This window comes from Bufo gargarizans, chromosome 3 (genome assembly GCF_014858855.1).
Source record: "Bufo gargarizans isolate SCDJY-AF-19 chromosome 3, ASM1485885v1, whole genome shotgun sequence".
Taxonomy (NCBI): domain Eukaryota; kingdom Metazoa; phylum Chordata; class Amphibia; order Anura; family Bufonidae; genus Bufo; species Bufo gargarizans.
The window spans coordinates 566,306,516-566,323,783 of NC_058082.1; the positions used below are offsets into that span (position 1 = coordinate 566,306,516).

Sequence of the window (17,268 nt, forward strand, 5' to 3'; positions counted from 1 at the left end):
TTCTTTGAGATCGGTAGGCAGAAACACCTTCCGGTACATGATTCCATTTCGGTTTCGCATCAGAATTGACTTATGATTTGGTAGCCAAAAGCAGGAGTGGGTACAAAACACAGAAAATATGCAAATATTTCATTCACGTGTCATCTCTGTTTTGGATCCACTCCTGTTTTATTGGCATTAGCAATACTGATGGATTACTGACCAAATGCTGACCTAGTGAAGGCGGATGAGTCACAGACAGGATCCGTTTTTCGTGGGTTATTGTTCTGACGGATCAGAGGAAGGGCAAAATATTCAGTGACGTCACCAGAAATTCAGATCGAATTCCACTTTGTCAACTTCTATTTGCTCATCTCTAATGCTAAACACATGTTTGGACAATACACTGGCTGCAGAGCAGACCTGCATCTCCAAGGCGTAAAGGGCAAGCTCATGTGCCCAATTTGGAGACTCAGAAGTTACATAGGGCAGACCCTTCAGTCAGTATGTGCAGACGTGTGGACACGTACTGTTCCACCATGTTGCTGAAATGCTGCCTTCTGCTAAGACGGTCCATATCGGATGGTGGTGCTTGATGTTGTGGCGTGGTCACCCAGTAATCAGCACTGGTTAGAATGTGGGCAACTCGTCCTTAGTGGGAGGTGTATTGTCTGTGTCCTCTCTATCCCCTCCAGCCACGCTCCAGTTATGCCCGTGAGCTGATTTGGGTGCCATCCTGCTGTGAACATGGTTCCTCCATCACATCCTGCAGAGCTGTGTCCTGGCTGGACAGTTGGGTACCTGGCCTCTGTTGGTGCAGGAACCCACCCTCCGAGCCACCTGTGGACCACCCTCCTGTGCCACATCCTCTTCCATCAACGGCCGAAGCGTTTTTCCAGGAGGCATATAAGTGGGATAGTAACGCTGAGAACGGCGTTATCAGCACTTGCCGTGTTGGTGGAGTACTCGAAACAGCGCAACACGGCACACACATCCCGCATGGAGGCCCACTCGTTGGTGGTGAACTGGTGCTGTTCTGCAGAGTGACTCACCCATGCGTGCTGCAGCTGAAACTCCACATGCTGCTCGCACAGTCTCTCCAGCATGTGCAAGGTGGAGTTCCACCTGGTGGGCACGTGGCATATGAGACGGTGAGTGGGAAGGCCAAAGTTATACTGCAGTGTAAGTAGCATCAGGGTTAGAACGCCAAAAGCGCGCAGAGATGGCCCTCACTTTCTGCAGCAGCTCTGACATATCTGGGTCATTTTTCAGGAACCTCTGCACCAAGTTCAGCACATACGCCAGGCAAGGGATGTGTGTCAAACCAGCTAGGCCCAGAGCTGCTACGAGGTTTCACCCGTTGTCGCACACCACCAGGCTGGGCTTGAGGCTCAGCAGCACCAACCACTCATTGGTATGTTTTTCCTTGCCCCTCCACAGCTCCTAAGTGGTGTGGGGTCTTTCCCCCAAACAGATGAGTTTCAGAACTGCCTGCTGTCGTTTACCCCGGGCTGTGCTGAAGTTGGTGGTGCAGGTGTTAGGCTGACCGGATGAGGAGGTGGTAGAGGAGGAAGCGGAGGAGGATGCGGAGGAGGAGGAGCAGGCACAGAGAAATGTCTAGCAATCCTCAGTGGTGGTAGGACGTGGGCCAAACCGCTGTCTGCCTCAGGCCCAGCAGCCACTACATTTACTCAGTAGGCAGTTAGGGAGATATAACGTCCCTGCCCGTACTTACTGGTCCACGTGTCGGTGGTTATGTGGCCCTTGCCACTGATGGCGTTGTGCAGCACACGCCTGACTTTTTCCGCCACTTGTTCGTGCAGGACAGGGACGGCCAACTGGAAACGTAGCGGCAAATGGGACCCACGTACTGTGGGACAGCTGCCATCATGATGTTTTCAAACCTGTCTCTACCAGACGGAATGGCCAGGAATTTGTAAATGCTGGCATTGAGGGCCAGGACTCCTGGGTGGTTAGGGGGTACTTCCTCTTTCTCTCCAGTGTTTGCGGGATGGACAGCTGAACACTTCTGTGGGACAGTGTGGACATGCTGGGTATAGCTGATTGGTCGGCACTCCTGGTCGATACGGTGGTGCTCAGCGATACAAAAGTCAATTGGATCAAGTATATCAAAACCTCGGCACTCAAAGTAGTTTAAATCGATCACAGTAATTTATGAATTCCAGTCAATGAAGTAATTATACAGATGGCCAACGTTTCGTCCAATCCTAGACCTTGTTCACGGCCTATATACAAAATAGGTATAAACAGAACTTAAAGACAGAGTAGTAATTTGAAATAGCATATGATAGTAGTGTAAGGGATCACTGTACTTGGGGGGTCATTCTCACAAGAATTGTCGTCCACCGCAGCTTTCAAGGCGAAACATTGCATTTATTGGGACATTTTTCATACACGGAACAGTCCAGTTAATAATCACTGGGGTGGTGAGGTTCCCACATACATCAAAACAAAACAAATACCTGCCCGGCTGGGCTCTCACTACACCTGTTAACGTGGCCCTGACTCAGCTACAGAACCCTGTTCCCACATGGAACCCATATGCTGCTTTTTCTCAGCCCGTAGTTCCCCAGCCTCTCCGGCTGTAATCAGTCCCGTACCTGTATGGGGAAGTGTGGCCCAACAGTCCTCCCGACTCCGTCCTTGTGACCCTTGAATCCCAGCGTTTCCCAAACTTAGGGCTGTCACAGTGCCCCAGGGTCCCTCAGCCTGTCAAGCTGAGACCACGCACAGAGCCTCTGCTCTGGGTCTCTGTATCTACCAGTGTATCTCTCCCTAGACTGACCTACTCTGAGGCGCTTTATGCCAGCCTGATTACAGCAGGCCTCACCTGTGATCACCTCAGGTAGAAAGGAAAACCCGTACTGGAAGGGTGTGGACTGGCAACTCCCTCTACCAAGCCTAGCCACCAGTCCAAGTAAAATCCAGCAAATCTAATGAAATAAAGTCAACTGAATAATAAAGACGTGTGAAATACAAAATGGGGGCGATCACAGACAGCGCTGCCTGCTTGTAGCAATTCACTTCGCCTGAAAAGAAAATGAACGATAAGATGTTATTGAAGCACAGTGTAAAGGGCCGATATCAATCATGAGATACAGAGATACAGTATGAGGCACAGGAGGCAGCGCCGTCTGTGATCGCCCCCATTTTGTGTTTCACACGTCTTTATTATTCAGTTGACTTTATTTCATTAGATTTGATGTTGCGTCTCTTTTGTTTCACAGCCGTCGTTACACATTCTGACCCTGGGCCCCTGATTTGAGTTCGCTTTTTGTTAGACCTCAGTTTCTTTCCCCCTTTTTATAATTTTCGTTATGTCTTTGTTAAAAAAAAAATCTTACTAATATTCCTTATATTTCATGTATTGAATGCACTGATTGTACTGTCACGCTGATGTTTACTGTGTGATGATTATTATTTTTACTTTGGCCCCATAACTATTTAACATGCGTCTATAATGGAAGAAGAGGGCCCCAGTTTGGACCCCAAGTACTCGGAGTCCCCGTCTCTACAGCCAGCTAAGCCACCTCTCGTCCCAATCGCTGCGCTATACTGCGCAACACAATCTACAACATTGCCCTGCCGCTTCTGCGCTTCAACTTCTTTAACCCTTTCTACCCTGGCCCAGTTTTCACCCTTCTGCCCCGGCCATTTTTTGCAAATCCGACATGTGTCACTTTATGCGGTAATATCTTTGGAACACTTTTACTTATCCAAGCCATTCTGAGAATGTTTTCTCGTGACACACTGTACTTCACGGCAGTGCTAAATTTTAGTCAATCTATTTTTCCTTTAGTTCTAAAAAAAAAAAAAAAAATTATAAATTTTTTTGAAAAATTCACAATTTTTTCATTTTGAATTTTTCTACTTTTAAGACAGATAGTAATGCCTTATAAAATGGTTATCAATCATCTTCCCACATATGTCTGCTTTATGTTGGCATCATTTTGTAAATGTCATTTTTTTTTTTTTTTAGGACATTAAAAGACTTAGAAGTTTAAAAGCCATTTTAAAAATTTTCAACAAAATTTCCCAAACCATTTTTTTAAACACCTATTCAGTTATAAAGTGATTTTAAGGAGCTTACGTAATAAAAGCCACCCATAAATGACCCCATTTTAGAAACTACACCCCTCAAATTATTCAAAACTGATGTTACAAACTTTGTTAACACTTGAGGTGTTCCACAAGAATTAAAGGAAAATGGAGGCGACATTTCTAAATTTCCTTTTTTTGCAGATTTTTCATGTTAATCGATTTTTTCTTGCAACACAGCAAACTACACCTCAATATACATTACTCTGATTCTGTCGTTTACAGAAATACCCCATATGTGGCGGTAAACTGCTCTATGGGCAAGTGGCAGTGGTCCGAAGGAAAGAGCGCCATATGGATTTTGGAGGCAGATTTTGCTAGAATGGTTTTTGGGCACCATTCTGTATTTGAAGAGACCCTGATGTACCCCTACAGTGGAAACTCTCAAAAAGTGACCCCATTTTGGAAACTACACCCTTCAAAGAATATATTAACCACTTCAGCCCCCCTAGCTGAAACCCCCTTCATGACCAGGCCACTTTTTACACTTCGGCACTACACTACTTTCACCGTTTATCGCTCGGTCATGCAACTTACCACCCAAATGAATTTTACCTCCTTTTCTTCTCACTAATAGAGCTTTCATTTGGTGGTATTTCATTGCTGCTGACATTTTTACTTTTTTGTTATTAATCGAAATTTAACGATTGTTTTGCAAAAAAATGACATTTTTCACTTTCAGTTGTAAAATTTTGCAAACAAAATGACATCCATATATAAATTTTTAGCTAAATTTATTGTTCTACATGTCTTTGATAAAAAAAATGTTTGGGTAAAAAAAAAATGGTTTGGGTAAAAGTTATAGCGTTTACAAACTATGGTACAAAAATGTGAATTTCCGCTTTTTGAAGCAGCTCTGACTTTCTGAGCACCTGTCATGTTTCCTGAGGTTCTACAATGCCCAGACAGTACAAACACCCCACAAATGACCCCATTTCAGAAAGTAGACACCCTAAGGTATTCACTGATGGGCATAGTGAGTTCATAGAACTTTTTATTTTTTGTCACAAGTTAGCGGAAAATTATGATTTTTTATTTTTTTACAAAGTCTCATATTCCACTAACTTGTGACAAAAAATAAAAACTTCCATGAACTCACTATGCCCATCAGAAAATACCTTGGGGTGTCTTCTTTCCAAAATGGGGTCACTTGTGGGGTAGTTATACTGCCCTGGCATTTTAGGGGCCCAGATGCGTGAGAAGTAGTTTGAAATCAAAATCTGTAAAAAATGACCGGTGAAATCCGAAAGGTGCTCTTTGGAATATGTGCCCCTTTGCCCACCTTGGCTGCAAAAAAGTGTCACACATCTGGTATCGCCGTACTCAGGAGAAGTTGGGTAATGTGTTTTGGGGTATCATTTTACATATACCCATGCTCGGTGAGAGAAATATCTTGGCAAAAGACAACTTTTCCCATTTTTTTATACCAAGTTGGCATTTGACTAAGATATTTATAAAATAAAAATAAAATATCTATTTCCGCTAACTTGTGCCCAAAAAAATGTCTAAATGGAGCCTTACAGGGGGGTGATCAATGACGGAGGTGATCAGGGAGTCTATATGCGTGATCACCCCTTGTCATTGATCACCCCCCTGTAAGGCTCCATTCAGACGTCCGTATGTGTTTTGCGGATCCGATCCATGTATCCGTGGATCCGCAAAAATCATACGGACGTCTGAATGGAGCCTGACAGGGGGGTGATCAGGGAGTCTATATGGGTGATCACCCCCCTGTCATTGATCACCCCCCTGTCAGGCTCCATTCAGACGTCCGTATGTGTTTTGCGGATCTGATCCATGTATCCGTGGATCCGTAAAAATCATACGGACGTCTGAATGGAGACTTACAGGGGGGTGATCAATGACAGGGGGGTGATCAATGACAGGGGGTGATCAGGGAGTCTATATGGGTGATCACCCGCCTGTCATTGATCACCCCCCTGTAAGGCTCCATTCAGACGTCCGTATGTGTTTTGCGGATCTGATCCATGTATCCGTGGATCCGTAAAAATCATATGGACGTCTGAATGGAGCCTTACAGGGGGTGATCAATGACAGGGGGGTGATCAGGGAGTCTATATGGGGTGATCAGGGGTTCATAAGGGGTCAATAAGTAACGGGGGGTGTAGTGTAGTTGTGATTGGTGCTACTTTACAGAGCTGACTGTGTCCTCTGGTGGTCGATCCAAGAAAAAGGGACCACCAGAGGACCAGGTAGCAGGTATATTAGACGCTGTTATCAAAACAGCGTCTAATATACCTGTTAGGGGTTAAAAAAATCGCATCTCCAGCCTGCCAGCGAACGATCGCCGCTGGCAGGCTGGAGATCCACTCGCTTACCTTCCGTTCCTGTGAGCGCGCGCGCCTGTGTGCGCACGTTCACAGAAAATCACGGCTCTCGCAAGATGACGCGTATATGCGTCACTCTGCGCAGAGCTGCCACCTCCGGACCGCAGATCTGCGTTAGGCGGTCCGGAGGCGGTTAAGGGGGGTACTGAGCACTTTGACCTCCTAAGCGGTTTTACTGAATTTGAAAACACTTGGCTGTGAAAATGAAAACTTTAATTTCTTCCAATAAAATGTTTCTTTAGCCCCAAATTTTTCATTTTTACAAGGGGTAACAGGAGAAAAAGCTCCCTATAATGTGTTACCCATTTTCTCCTGAATACGGCAACACCCCATGGGCACATGGCAGAACTCAGAACGGAAGGCGTGCCATATGGCGTTTGCATCTCAGATATTGATGGATTGGTTTATGGGCGCCATTGGTTTTTGTTTTTTGAGTGATTGTCTATGTGGGGGCTCATTTTTTGCGGGCTGAGGTGATATTTTTATTGGTACCATTTTGTGGTACATAAGACTTTTTGATCGCTTTGTATTACACTTTTTGTGAGGCAACGTGACAAAAAATTGCTGTTTTGGCATCGTTTTTGAAAAATATTTTTTACAGTATTGACCTGAGGGGGCATATAATGTGATATTTTTATAGAGCAGGTTGTTACGGACGTGGCGATACCTAATGTCTATCATTTTTATTTTTGTTAAGTTTTACACAGTAAATTAATTTTTGAACAGAATGAAATCTTATTTTTGTGTTGCCATTTTCTGACTGTCCTGTAATATTTTTTTTTTTTACTTTTCTGGCAATTGTCTTAGGTAGGGACTGAGGGATGAGATGGCGGTTTGATTGGTCCCATTTTGGGGTACATAAGACTTTTTGATCGCTTGGTATTCCATTTTTTAACCCTAACCCTAACATTTTTTGGCATAGTTAAATTTTTTTTTAAAATTTACAGCATTCACCTGAGGGGGCATCTCATGTGATATTTTTATAGAGCGGGTTGTTACGGACACGGTGATACCTATTATGTCTATAATTTTTATTTTTGTTAAGTTTTACAAAGTAAATGCATTCCAAATTAAATCTTGTTTTTGTGTTGTCATTTTCTGAGAGCCATATTTTTTTTTTTTTTGGGCGATTGTCTTAGGTAGGATCTCATTTTTTGTGGGATGAGATGACGGTTTGATTGGTATCATTTTGGGTTAAATACGCCTTTTTGATGGCTTGGTATTACAACATTTTTGTGAGGGAAGGTGACCAAAAATATATATTTTTTTTAATGGTGTTTACCTGACAGGGTGGATCATGTGACATTTTTATAGAGCCGGTCGATAGGGACGCGGAAATATCTAATATGTATACTTTTCTTTTTTTTACAATTTAAAAAAAAAAAGAATTACTTAATTATGGGAAAAGAACGCTTTTTTTTACTTGAAATTTAAATTTTTATTTATTATGCAAAATTTTATTTAAACTTTTTTTCCCCCCCCGCAACTTCTGGGGGTCTGATCCCCTGTACAATGCATTATAATACTTCTGTATTGTGATGCATTTGATGTAAGTGTATTACCAGTGTAATACAGGGGGCTGGATCTCACAGGCTCTCAAATCCGGGATCGGTAACCAGACACCATAACGTTCGGTACGGTCCCGAACGTGGTGGTTGGGTTTCGCTCATCACTAATGTTGAGGAACACTGTTCTAGAAGATCCCTGAGAAAAAGGAGCCTGGCAACATGAGGTTAATGCATGTTTTTTTTTATTCTTCTGCATGGTGTCAGCTGCAACACTTTTTCTTGGTTTCAGAATTACAGCATTGTGACAACTCTACTGCACATGGGAATTCCGGAGAAAGGTGAGCGCTGTACTCGGCTGTCTCCGGAACTCCCATAGAAATTAATGGAGCGGCCATGCGCATGTGCCACCGGCCGCTCTACTCATTACAGAAGGGCTGCAGTTGGTGCGGGACCCCTGTTCTCATGACCAGTGAGGCCACCCGTTCTCGTAGGACTCCCACTGATCTAAGTTATGCCCTATCCTGTGGATAGGGAATAACCTGATCTAAACAGAATATCCTTTTAAGGGCATCCAAAGAGAACATTTCAGGTGACCCACTATGCAGCATCTCCAGGGGCACGGGTCCATCCTCCAGCCCACTGTCTTTCCCACAATGAACAAGTCGTTCCAGCTTCCAGACCAGCAACATTTCCATGGGGAACAAGCCTCCCTGGTCTCACATAGCCAATTGCAGGTCTTCTAAGCCTCACACACAGGATACCCATGCTCCACCCTTCTCCAGGAGCTTTCAGCTGCATTACTTGAGCCTGGTCACCAGGGCCTATAACCTAAAGGCTGAGCTGTACAGGCTCCTCTCCACCACATGTGGCTTCAGCCACGCACTGATGGAACCTCCTGATAACAGCTCTGCCTATAACTGTTCTCTGCTACAACAGCGACATCTAGTGTCCACAGCTATACTGCAGTCTAAGCTCTTATATATACATAGACACACATAGTAACAAGTTACTAAGGACCTGCCAACAGGGGGAGGGAGTGCAACATTTACCCCACGTCTACTGTGCTGGGTCTTCACTGAGCACAGACACCAGTACTGTCATCATCATACCCATCACAGCCATCATCATCAGCCGCCATTTACACGCCACCCAAAAATTCAATAAATAAGATGATTTATGGTTTATTTCTTCATCATTTTTGATATCTGTGCTTGCTGTCAGTGAGTGAGAACACTCCTGTTTGCATCAAGAGGCAGTAAACCTGTACATAGCTTGTCCTGCTTACAGCTGAGGGTTTGTTACAATTTTATCCAGTCTAAAGAATGCTCTAGTTCTGAATAGCCTGGACTCCAGACTGATACATGGTAACAAACTAGAAGAGAGATGTGTGTGGCGGCTGCTGTGCTAGGCTCACATCGACGCACTTGTAGCAGACCCTCAGCTGAGAGCAGGACTAGCTGCTAGGACTTTTCAGCTTCAGTCCCAGGAGTCTCTGCTGCATTAACTCTGCTTTGTCTTCCAGCAGACGCTCACTCTTGGACTCTGTCGGTTTTCTGTAAGGTTCTGCTGTTTCTCCAGTACAACGTTCTGCTGATATCTCTGATCGTCGACGCAATCAGGAGCAACAGGATCGGTGACCTGGAGAAGCCCTGAAGACGAGGACCCCTCTGCGGAGGAAGAAGAGGACAACTTGCACCCCGATGGCCACTTCTTTACCTTGGACCTGATGTCATCTTCCCACCGTGTACAGATATGTTCAGGAAATCAGAAGTCAAAGAGACGGTGAACGCTGGGGCGCGATGCCATAGTTATACCAGGAAGGCGGCCATATTGGTTGTCACTTTACAATCTGCTGATGGTGATAATTTAAAGGGGACAATCACTATGGCCGCGCTTCCTGCAGTGACACATGATGACCGGGCTGCAGACTACAGTGCCTCCTCCATGGATGTTCTGTACGAGGACTTTATTCTTAGAGCTACAGATAGGGGGCAGTATGGCCTCTCCACCTCTACAAAGTCTGGGGTCTAGGACCTGATCCATAATGCAGCAGCCCCTATATTAGTCTATGTGCCCCTCCAGGTGACTCCAATTCAATTCAGCAACTGCAGTGTCCTACTCTGTATTTGTAGTGGGGCCTTGTAAGTTTAAGGGTATTTGTCGCATGTCATTCTATGCTGTCTATGTATATTGCTGTAATTCCATATAACAGGCTGGTAACCATCACTTCATATCAGTCACCACTAGATGGTGCTGGTACGTCCCCCTATAAAAGGGACAGGCACAGGAAGGGAGGAAGTGTGCAGAGTTAGGAGAGTCAGAGGTAAGTCCACCATGTAGCTACCTCTTTAGCCCCATTGGCTGAGGAAGGCGGGAGGAGGAATCATCAGAAGCTACCCAGCACAGACCAGTGTATAGATGGGTACAGAGTGAGTCTAATGGAGATAGCAGCATTTTCTAAGTCATGGACCCCACAGCACCTAGTGACCAGGAGAAGCCTCAAATACCTGGACACACCATTACAACTAAGCTCAAAGTTGTGTTTTACCACATTCCTCTATGGACCGTGTGAAAAGATTTCTATTAGCAAGCAGTACAAAGAATGGAGCAGAAGTCGCATGCCTGCTGCTAGGGAGAACCGACCTGTAGGGTGCAAAAAGAAGAAAGAGAGAGAAAGACATAGAGAAGAAGATGATATTATATCCAGTACCTGGCTGTTAGCAAGTGGACCAGTTAGGCCTTGTTCACACTTCAGTTATTTCATCAGTTATTTCCATCAGTTATTGTGAGCCAAAACCAGGTGTGGGTCAAGAACACAGAACAGGTGAAGATCTTTTCATTACACCTGATCTCTGTGTAGCCTCAACTCATGGTTTTGGCTCACAAAAACTGATGGAAATAACTGATCAAATAACTGAAGTGTGAACAAGGCCTTACCTAATAAGCACAGATAAAGGACTCTGAAACCAGCAGAAGGAAGTATATGAGTATAATCAGCACATTAAAGCCTGTTAGTACCACATCTGAGCCTGTAGTGCCTCATCTGAGCCTGTTAGTACCACATCTGAGCCTGTAGTGCCTCACCTGAGCCTGTTAGTACCACATCTGAGCCTGTAGTACCTCACCTGAGCCTGTTAGTACCACATCTGAGCCTGTAGTGCCTCACCTGAGCCTGTTAGTACCACATCTGAGCCTGTAGTGCCTCACCTGAGCCTGTTAGTATCACATCTGAGCTTGTAATGCCTCACCTGAACCTGTTGGTACCACATCTGAGCCTGTTAGTGCCTCACCTGAGCCTGTTGGTACCACATCTGAGCCTGTAGTGCCTCACCTGAGCCTGTAGTACCACATCTGAGCCTGTAGTGCCTCACCTGAACCTGTTGGTACCACATCTGAGCCTGTTAGTACCTCACCTGAGCCTGTTGGTACCACATGTGAGTGATAGAGATGTGGATATCATTCATGATATTAACGTGAAGCCATTACAATACGGCGATGTCACCTAGATGTTTACATAGTTTACATAGCAAAGTTTGTAAAATAATGCACAATGTGCAGATGCCAAGTGTTATCTCTTTTCTTGTTTTTGCATTTTAGCCAATGAAACATGAGCCTCAGTAGAGGAACGCCCTCTCTGATGATATAAAAACTGCTTAACTGACTGTAATAAATGAGAACTGCTTTGACCCTTGCCTGGTGTCAGAATGGTTTCTTCCATGAATGTACAATCCTAGGATTAAGACAATTTGGAGCAGTAGAGCAAATACATTTGGCTCTGATTAAGAGCAGCTTTAACAGTTTGCCACCCAACGTGGGGCTCGAGAGAAAGTAACATCGGTAGCCGAAGGTCTGGGTTCCCGGAGCACGGTGGATGACACTTAAGGATGGGGACTGCAGCCCCAGAGACAAGGTAAGAAAACTAGTTTTCTTGCCTGTCTCACGGTTAACAATTAAGCAGAGCAAGAGAATTCCCCTGGCAGGGGGGAAGCTCAAGGACATGGGCTACAATAAATGTCTGCCCACGTTGGCAGATGGATTAGTCCCGGGGAGGCTACAATAAACTTCTGCCTGAACTGGGGAATCTCTAGAGGTCCTCCAGAGGTAATGGCAGATGGATTAGTCCCGGGGAGCTCCGGGGGGCTACAATAAACTTCTGCCTGAACTGTGGAATCTCTAGAGGCCCTCCAGAGGTGGTGGCAGAGGGATTAGTCCCGGCTGTCAGACCAGATGTGGGAGACAAGGTAAATATTCTGCCTGGGATGAGCACTGCTTGTTGGTAAGAAAGGGGAGGTGCTGGTTGTTTTTGTCTTGTTTGTGTTCGAGTGAGTAAACTCATGGGACAGTCCTTGTCCCTGACTGAGGGCGAGTATACTGCCCCTCAGTTGTTGATTGTGTGTCTCCCCTGGGAGGAAGGGCTGTCAAGAGTCGAGTCCGGTTGTGACTGCCATCTCTCTCAGGGAGTGTCTTGTCTGTCTGCCTGTGTACCATGGGAGGTACCATGTCTCTGTTGCCCGGTGAATATACCGCCCCGCAGCTGGTGGCTGAGGTGTATGAAGGGAGACAGCGGGGGTCACAGCTGTGAGTGGAGTGACATCATGATATTGGAATGTGTGATGTGAGTACAATGTCTGCAATGCTAAGAGATAATAACAAGGCAATGTGAGTGATGTACTGAGTGCGAGTGTATGGAGCTCCAGAAAATGTTATTTGTTAATACGTTCAAAGACTTGTATGTGTTAATGTATGGGGAAATGTTTCTTTATGTTTGTCTGTTTCTATGTCTGTTACTTGTCATGTCTGTGTGGACCAGGAACCTGACCTTGTGTGTTGCCAAATAGAAAACTGACTAGTAGAGGAAGGTCACGCAGCCAAGTTTACTGTGAGCGAAATCACCTTTACTGATGTGATGATGAGGCCAAATTAAGAATTAAGTCGAGAATGAAAGAAATCACAGAGACACAGGGAGGTAGGTGTGTGCTCTGGCTTTAGGCCAAAATGGAGTTCAATTATTACAAAGTTTCTCACAGGAGTAAACACAGGACATTTGGCCTTGAATTTAGAACATTCTGTTCTAGATATTATGAAAAACAATGCAAGCATCGGCATGAAAATAATTAAGTCTAAGAAATTAGGCTGGACAGAAATGTGTGATGAACAGACAAGCAATTATTTTTACATGCCACTGATACTACCCTCCAAGATGGCACCGAGAGACCCTACCACACCCCCAGCAGCCATCTTAACTGAGGCAACTTCCTCACCAGCGGACATCTTAACTAATCCAACTTCCGGGCTGGCGGCTATCTTAACTCCTGCAACTTCCGGCTGGCCAAGCAGCCATCTTAGTTACTAGTATTTTTCCTGATACGGCTACAAGCACGGAAAATACACATAGATCTAAGTAGCACCACATAGAGTACTGAACTCAGTAAGTAAAGGATACACATATACCTATAATTACCTATTACTTGTAGTATTGTTTAATTGTTTAATGAGATGAAATGCCTTATGTAACGGATCTCCTGGCACCCCGACCGGGTACCTCCGTGTATGGATGCTCCTAGTGCTTCCCGAGGACTCCAATCACTCCACTTGACACCGTAAGCACTGCAGACCCCACGAACCGCCGAAGCTTGGTTGAGGTCTCACCCGCTCCTACCCACCCTGGACCTACGACAAGGCTCCAGGCTCCAGTGGGTGAACCTCTCCTAAATCCAGAGAGCAGGAACAGGAACAGCTCTTATAAGAGCTAATAGTCTAGCATGGGGAGTATAGGGGAGGATAGCAAATCTTCAGCGTATAGCAATCCCCAGTGTCGATCAGTTACCTAAACACCAGCCTCAACATGATGAAGGGTAAAACAGGAACTCTTTATTGAACACACAAGCATTGACGTATACACATTTTCCAACAAGGTTACCACCCACAGGGTTTTGTAAAAACAACCAATAAACACGTACAATACACTCAGACACTCCCACACAAAATCCTCCCCTCTGCCTGTGATACAATTACCCCACACAATGGGTTGATGCAATTGTATCAAACGCAGGAGAATACACAATGTCTTCTGTCCTGGAGACAACTGAGGAGTAATTCAATTATCTCTCAGGACAAAGGGAAATCGCCAATACACACTTGGGGACAATAGGACATCACTACTCAAATATACAATGTCCCACCCTTTACAGTACACGTAGACATTTAACCTATCCCAAAATGGCACGAATTAGACCAGGGGTTCAAACGTTAGTAAAAGTCCTTTGTGAACAAAGGAAGCATGGCTGATGAGAGGGCCCATAATCCGGGGGCAAGAGGCTGGTAGCCAGGCTTCTCCACCACCCAGTGGCAAGGTTGGTTTTGTCACAGTTCTCCCCTTTTCCAAACAGACTAACAGGGCCTCTGACCTTCTGCCGGTCAGTGCCCTTGTTAGTCCAGCAGCCCACCCACCAAACAGAAACAGCAGTACAGCCGACCCACAATAAATGGTTACTACACCTGAGCAAGGGATAAACCTGTCCATGTGACTCACTACGGCTGTGTGGAGGACTGGTAGACTGCCTTGGTGGGTTGCTGAGTGGGCAGAGACCAGCGGTACTTTGCCCTGGTGCCAGCGCTACCACCGAAGAAGCCTGGTTGTAGCCTGGTTGTTGTAGGGGGAGACCGACTGTCTCCCCTTTAGATACACTGCTCTGCTGTTGTAGGGAGAGACCGACTGTCTCCCCTTTAGATAGACCACCATGCTGCTGTGGGGGGAGACCGACTGTCTCCCCTGTGGCTAAACAGCCTTGTTGCTGGGGGACAGGACCGACTGTCCCTACCCCCTGTGCTATGAGTGCAGAGACCCTGGTCCCATCTAAACTGTTGTGGTGCTTACTGTCTCCCCCTGGTGCGTTAAACTGCTGCTGGAGGATGGAGACTGTGCTCCCAATTACTTGTAGATCACACGGCCGCTGGGGAATGGAGACTGGGCTCCTAATTCCCTGCATATCACACTGCCGCTGGGGAATGGAGACTGGGCTTCCAATACCCTGCATATCACACTGCCGCTGGGGGATGGAGACTGGGCTCCCAATTCCCTGCAGATCACACGGGCCGCTGGGAAATGGAGACTGGGCTTCCAATTCCCTGCATATCACACAGCCGCTGGGGAATGGAGACTGGGCTCCCAATTCCCTGTAGATCACACGGCCGCTGGGGAATGGAGACTGGGCTCCCAATTCCCTGTAGATCACACGGCCGCTGGGGAATGGAGACTGGGCTCCCAATTCCCTGTAGATCACACGGCCGCTGGAAGATGGAGACTGGGCTCCCAATTCCCTGCATATCACACTGCCGCTGTGGGATGGAGACTGGGCTCCCAATTCCCTGTAGATCACACGGCCGCTGGGGAATGGAGACTGGGCTCCCAATTCCCTGTAGATCACACGGCCGCTGGAAGATGGAGACTGGGCTCCCAATTCCCTGCATATCACACTGCCGCTGTGGGATGGAGACTGGGCTCCCAATTCCCTGTAGATCACACGGCCGCTGGGGAATGGAGACTGGGCTCCCAATTCCCTGCAGATCACACGGCCGCTGGGGAATGGAGACTGGGCTCCCCATTCCCTGCATATCACACTGCCGCTGGGGAATGGAGACTGGGCTCCCAATTCCCTGTAGATCACACGGCCGCTGGGGAATGGAGACTGGGCTCCCAATTCCCTGTAGATCACACGGCCGCTGGGGAATGGAGACTGGGCTCCCAATTCCCTGCATATCACACTGCCGCTGGGGAATGGAGACTGGGCTCCCAATTCCCTGCATATCACACTGCCGCTGGGGAATGGAGACTGGGCTCCCAATTCCCTATAGATTACACGGCCGCTGGGGAATGGAGACTGGGCTCCCCATTCCCTGCATATCACACTGCCGCTGGTGAATGGAGACTGGGCTCCCAATTCCCTGTAGATCACATGGCCGCTGGGGAATGGAGACTGGGCTCCCAATTCCCTGTAGATCACACGGCCGCTGGGGAATGGAAACTGGGCTCCCAATTCCCTGTAGATCACACTGCCGCTGGGGAATGGAGACTGGGCTCCCAATTCCCTGTAGATCACACTGCCGCTGGGGAATGGAGACTGGGCTCCCAATTCCCTGCATATCACAAGGCCGCTGGGGAATGGAGACTGGGCTCCCAATTCCCTGTAGATTACACGGCCGCTGGGGAATGGAGACTGGGCTCCCAATTCCCTGCATATCACACGGCCGCTGGGAAATGGAGACTGGGCTCCCAATTCCCTGTAGATCACACGGCCGCTGGGGAATGGAGACTGGGCTCCCAATTCCCTGCAAATCACACTGCCGCTGGGGAATGGAGACTGGGCTCCCAATTCCCTGCATATCACACTGCCGCTGGGGAATGGAGACTGGGCTCCCAATTCCCTATAGATAACACGGCCGCTGGGGAATGGAGACTGGGCTCCCCATTCCCTGCATATCACACTGCCGCTGGTGAATGGAGACTGGGCTCCCAATTCCCTGTAGATCACACGGCCGCTGGGGAATGGAGACTGGGCTCCCAATTCCCTGTAGATCACACGGCCGCTGGGGAATGGAGACTGGGCTCCCAATTCCCTGTAGATCACACTGCCGCTGGGGAATGGAGACTGGGCTCCCAATTCCCTGCATATCACATGGCCGCTGGGGAATGGAGACTGGGCTCCCAATTCCCTGTAGATTACACTGCCGCTGGGGAATGGAGACTGGTGGCCAGGCTTCTCCACCACCCAGTGGCGAGGTTGGTTTCATCACACCTTAACTTCTATATATTTTTTCCTTTACTAGGATTAAGTCGGCACTTGGAGGCAACTTCATCTTGATTTATAACAGTTTGTTGTGGTTGGTGCAGATGTCCAGGACTCCAGGTCAAGTGACGCGGCCCTAGGGGTCCTGCCCATCTGCTAGAATCACAAAAGGTGATGGAAATGGTCAACTGTGGTAAACTGAATCCAGAGTAGTGAGAAAAAGCATGTAGGGAAATAAAGGGTGGCTGAAAGATAACAAGCGCACAGAACAGGCAGAAGTCTGGCTGTGAGTAGTGAGGAAAGTGGATGGAGGAGATGGAGAGAGACAGTCGGGTTATCAATGTTATCATGATAATGTTAGACCACCTCCCCAACAAAGAAAGGAAAAAGTTAGTCTGCCACCCTATAATGGTCCTGGGGGATGGACCTTCAGAGTCTACAGAACCCAGATGGGAGAGAGTGTTGTGCTGTGTGTGGTACTCCTCGTCCACACCACATGAGTGGATTTTATTCTTTGTTGACCATGCC

General features: G+C 46.9%; 1 protein-coding gene across 2 annotated transcripts in view; it reads left to right on the top strand.

Moving 5' to 3' along the window:
- LOC122930716 overlaps window positions 1–11,645 on the top strand; it is a 108,325-nt gene extending 96,680 nt beyond the window's left edge. Inside the window, exon 5 of one of the 2 annotated variants that reach the window (XM_044284282.1) lies at window positions 9,477–11,645. In XM_044284282.1, the coding sequence (XP_044140217.1) occupies window positions 9,477–9,607 (131 nt within the window). In that variant the 3' untranslated portion in view covers window positions 9,608–11,645. The remainder of the gene's footprint in view (window positions 1–9,476) is intronic. The other variant, XM_044284283.1, reaches the window with a different exon arrangement.
- The last annotated feature ends 5,623 nt before the right edge of the window (window positions 11,646–17,268 follow it).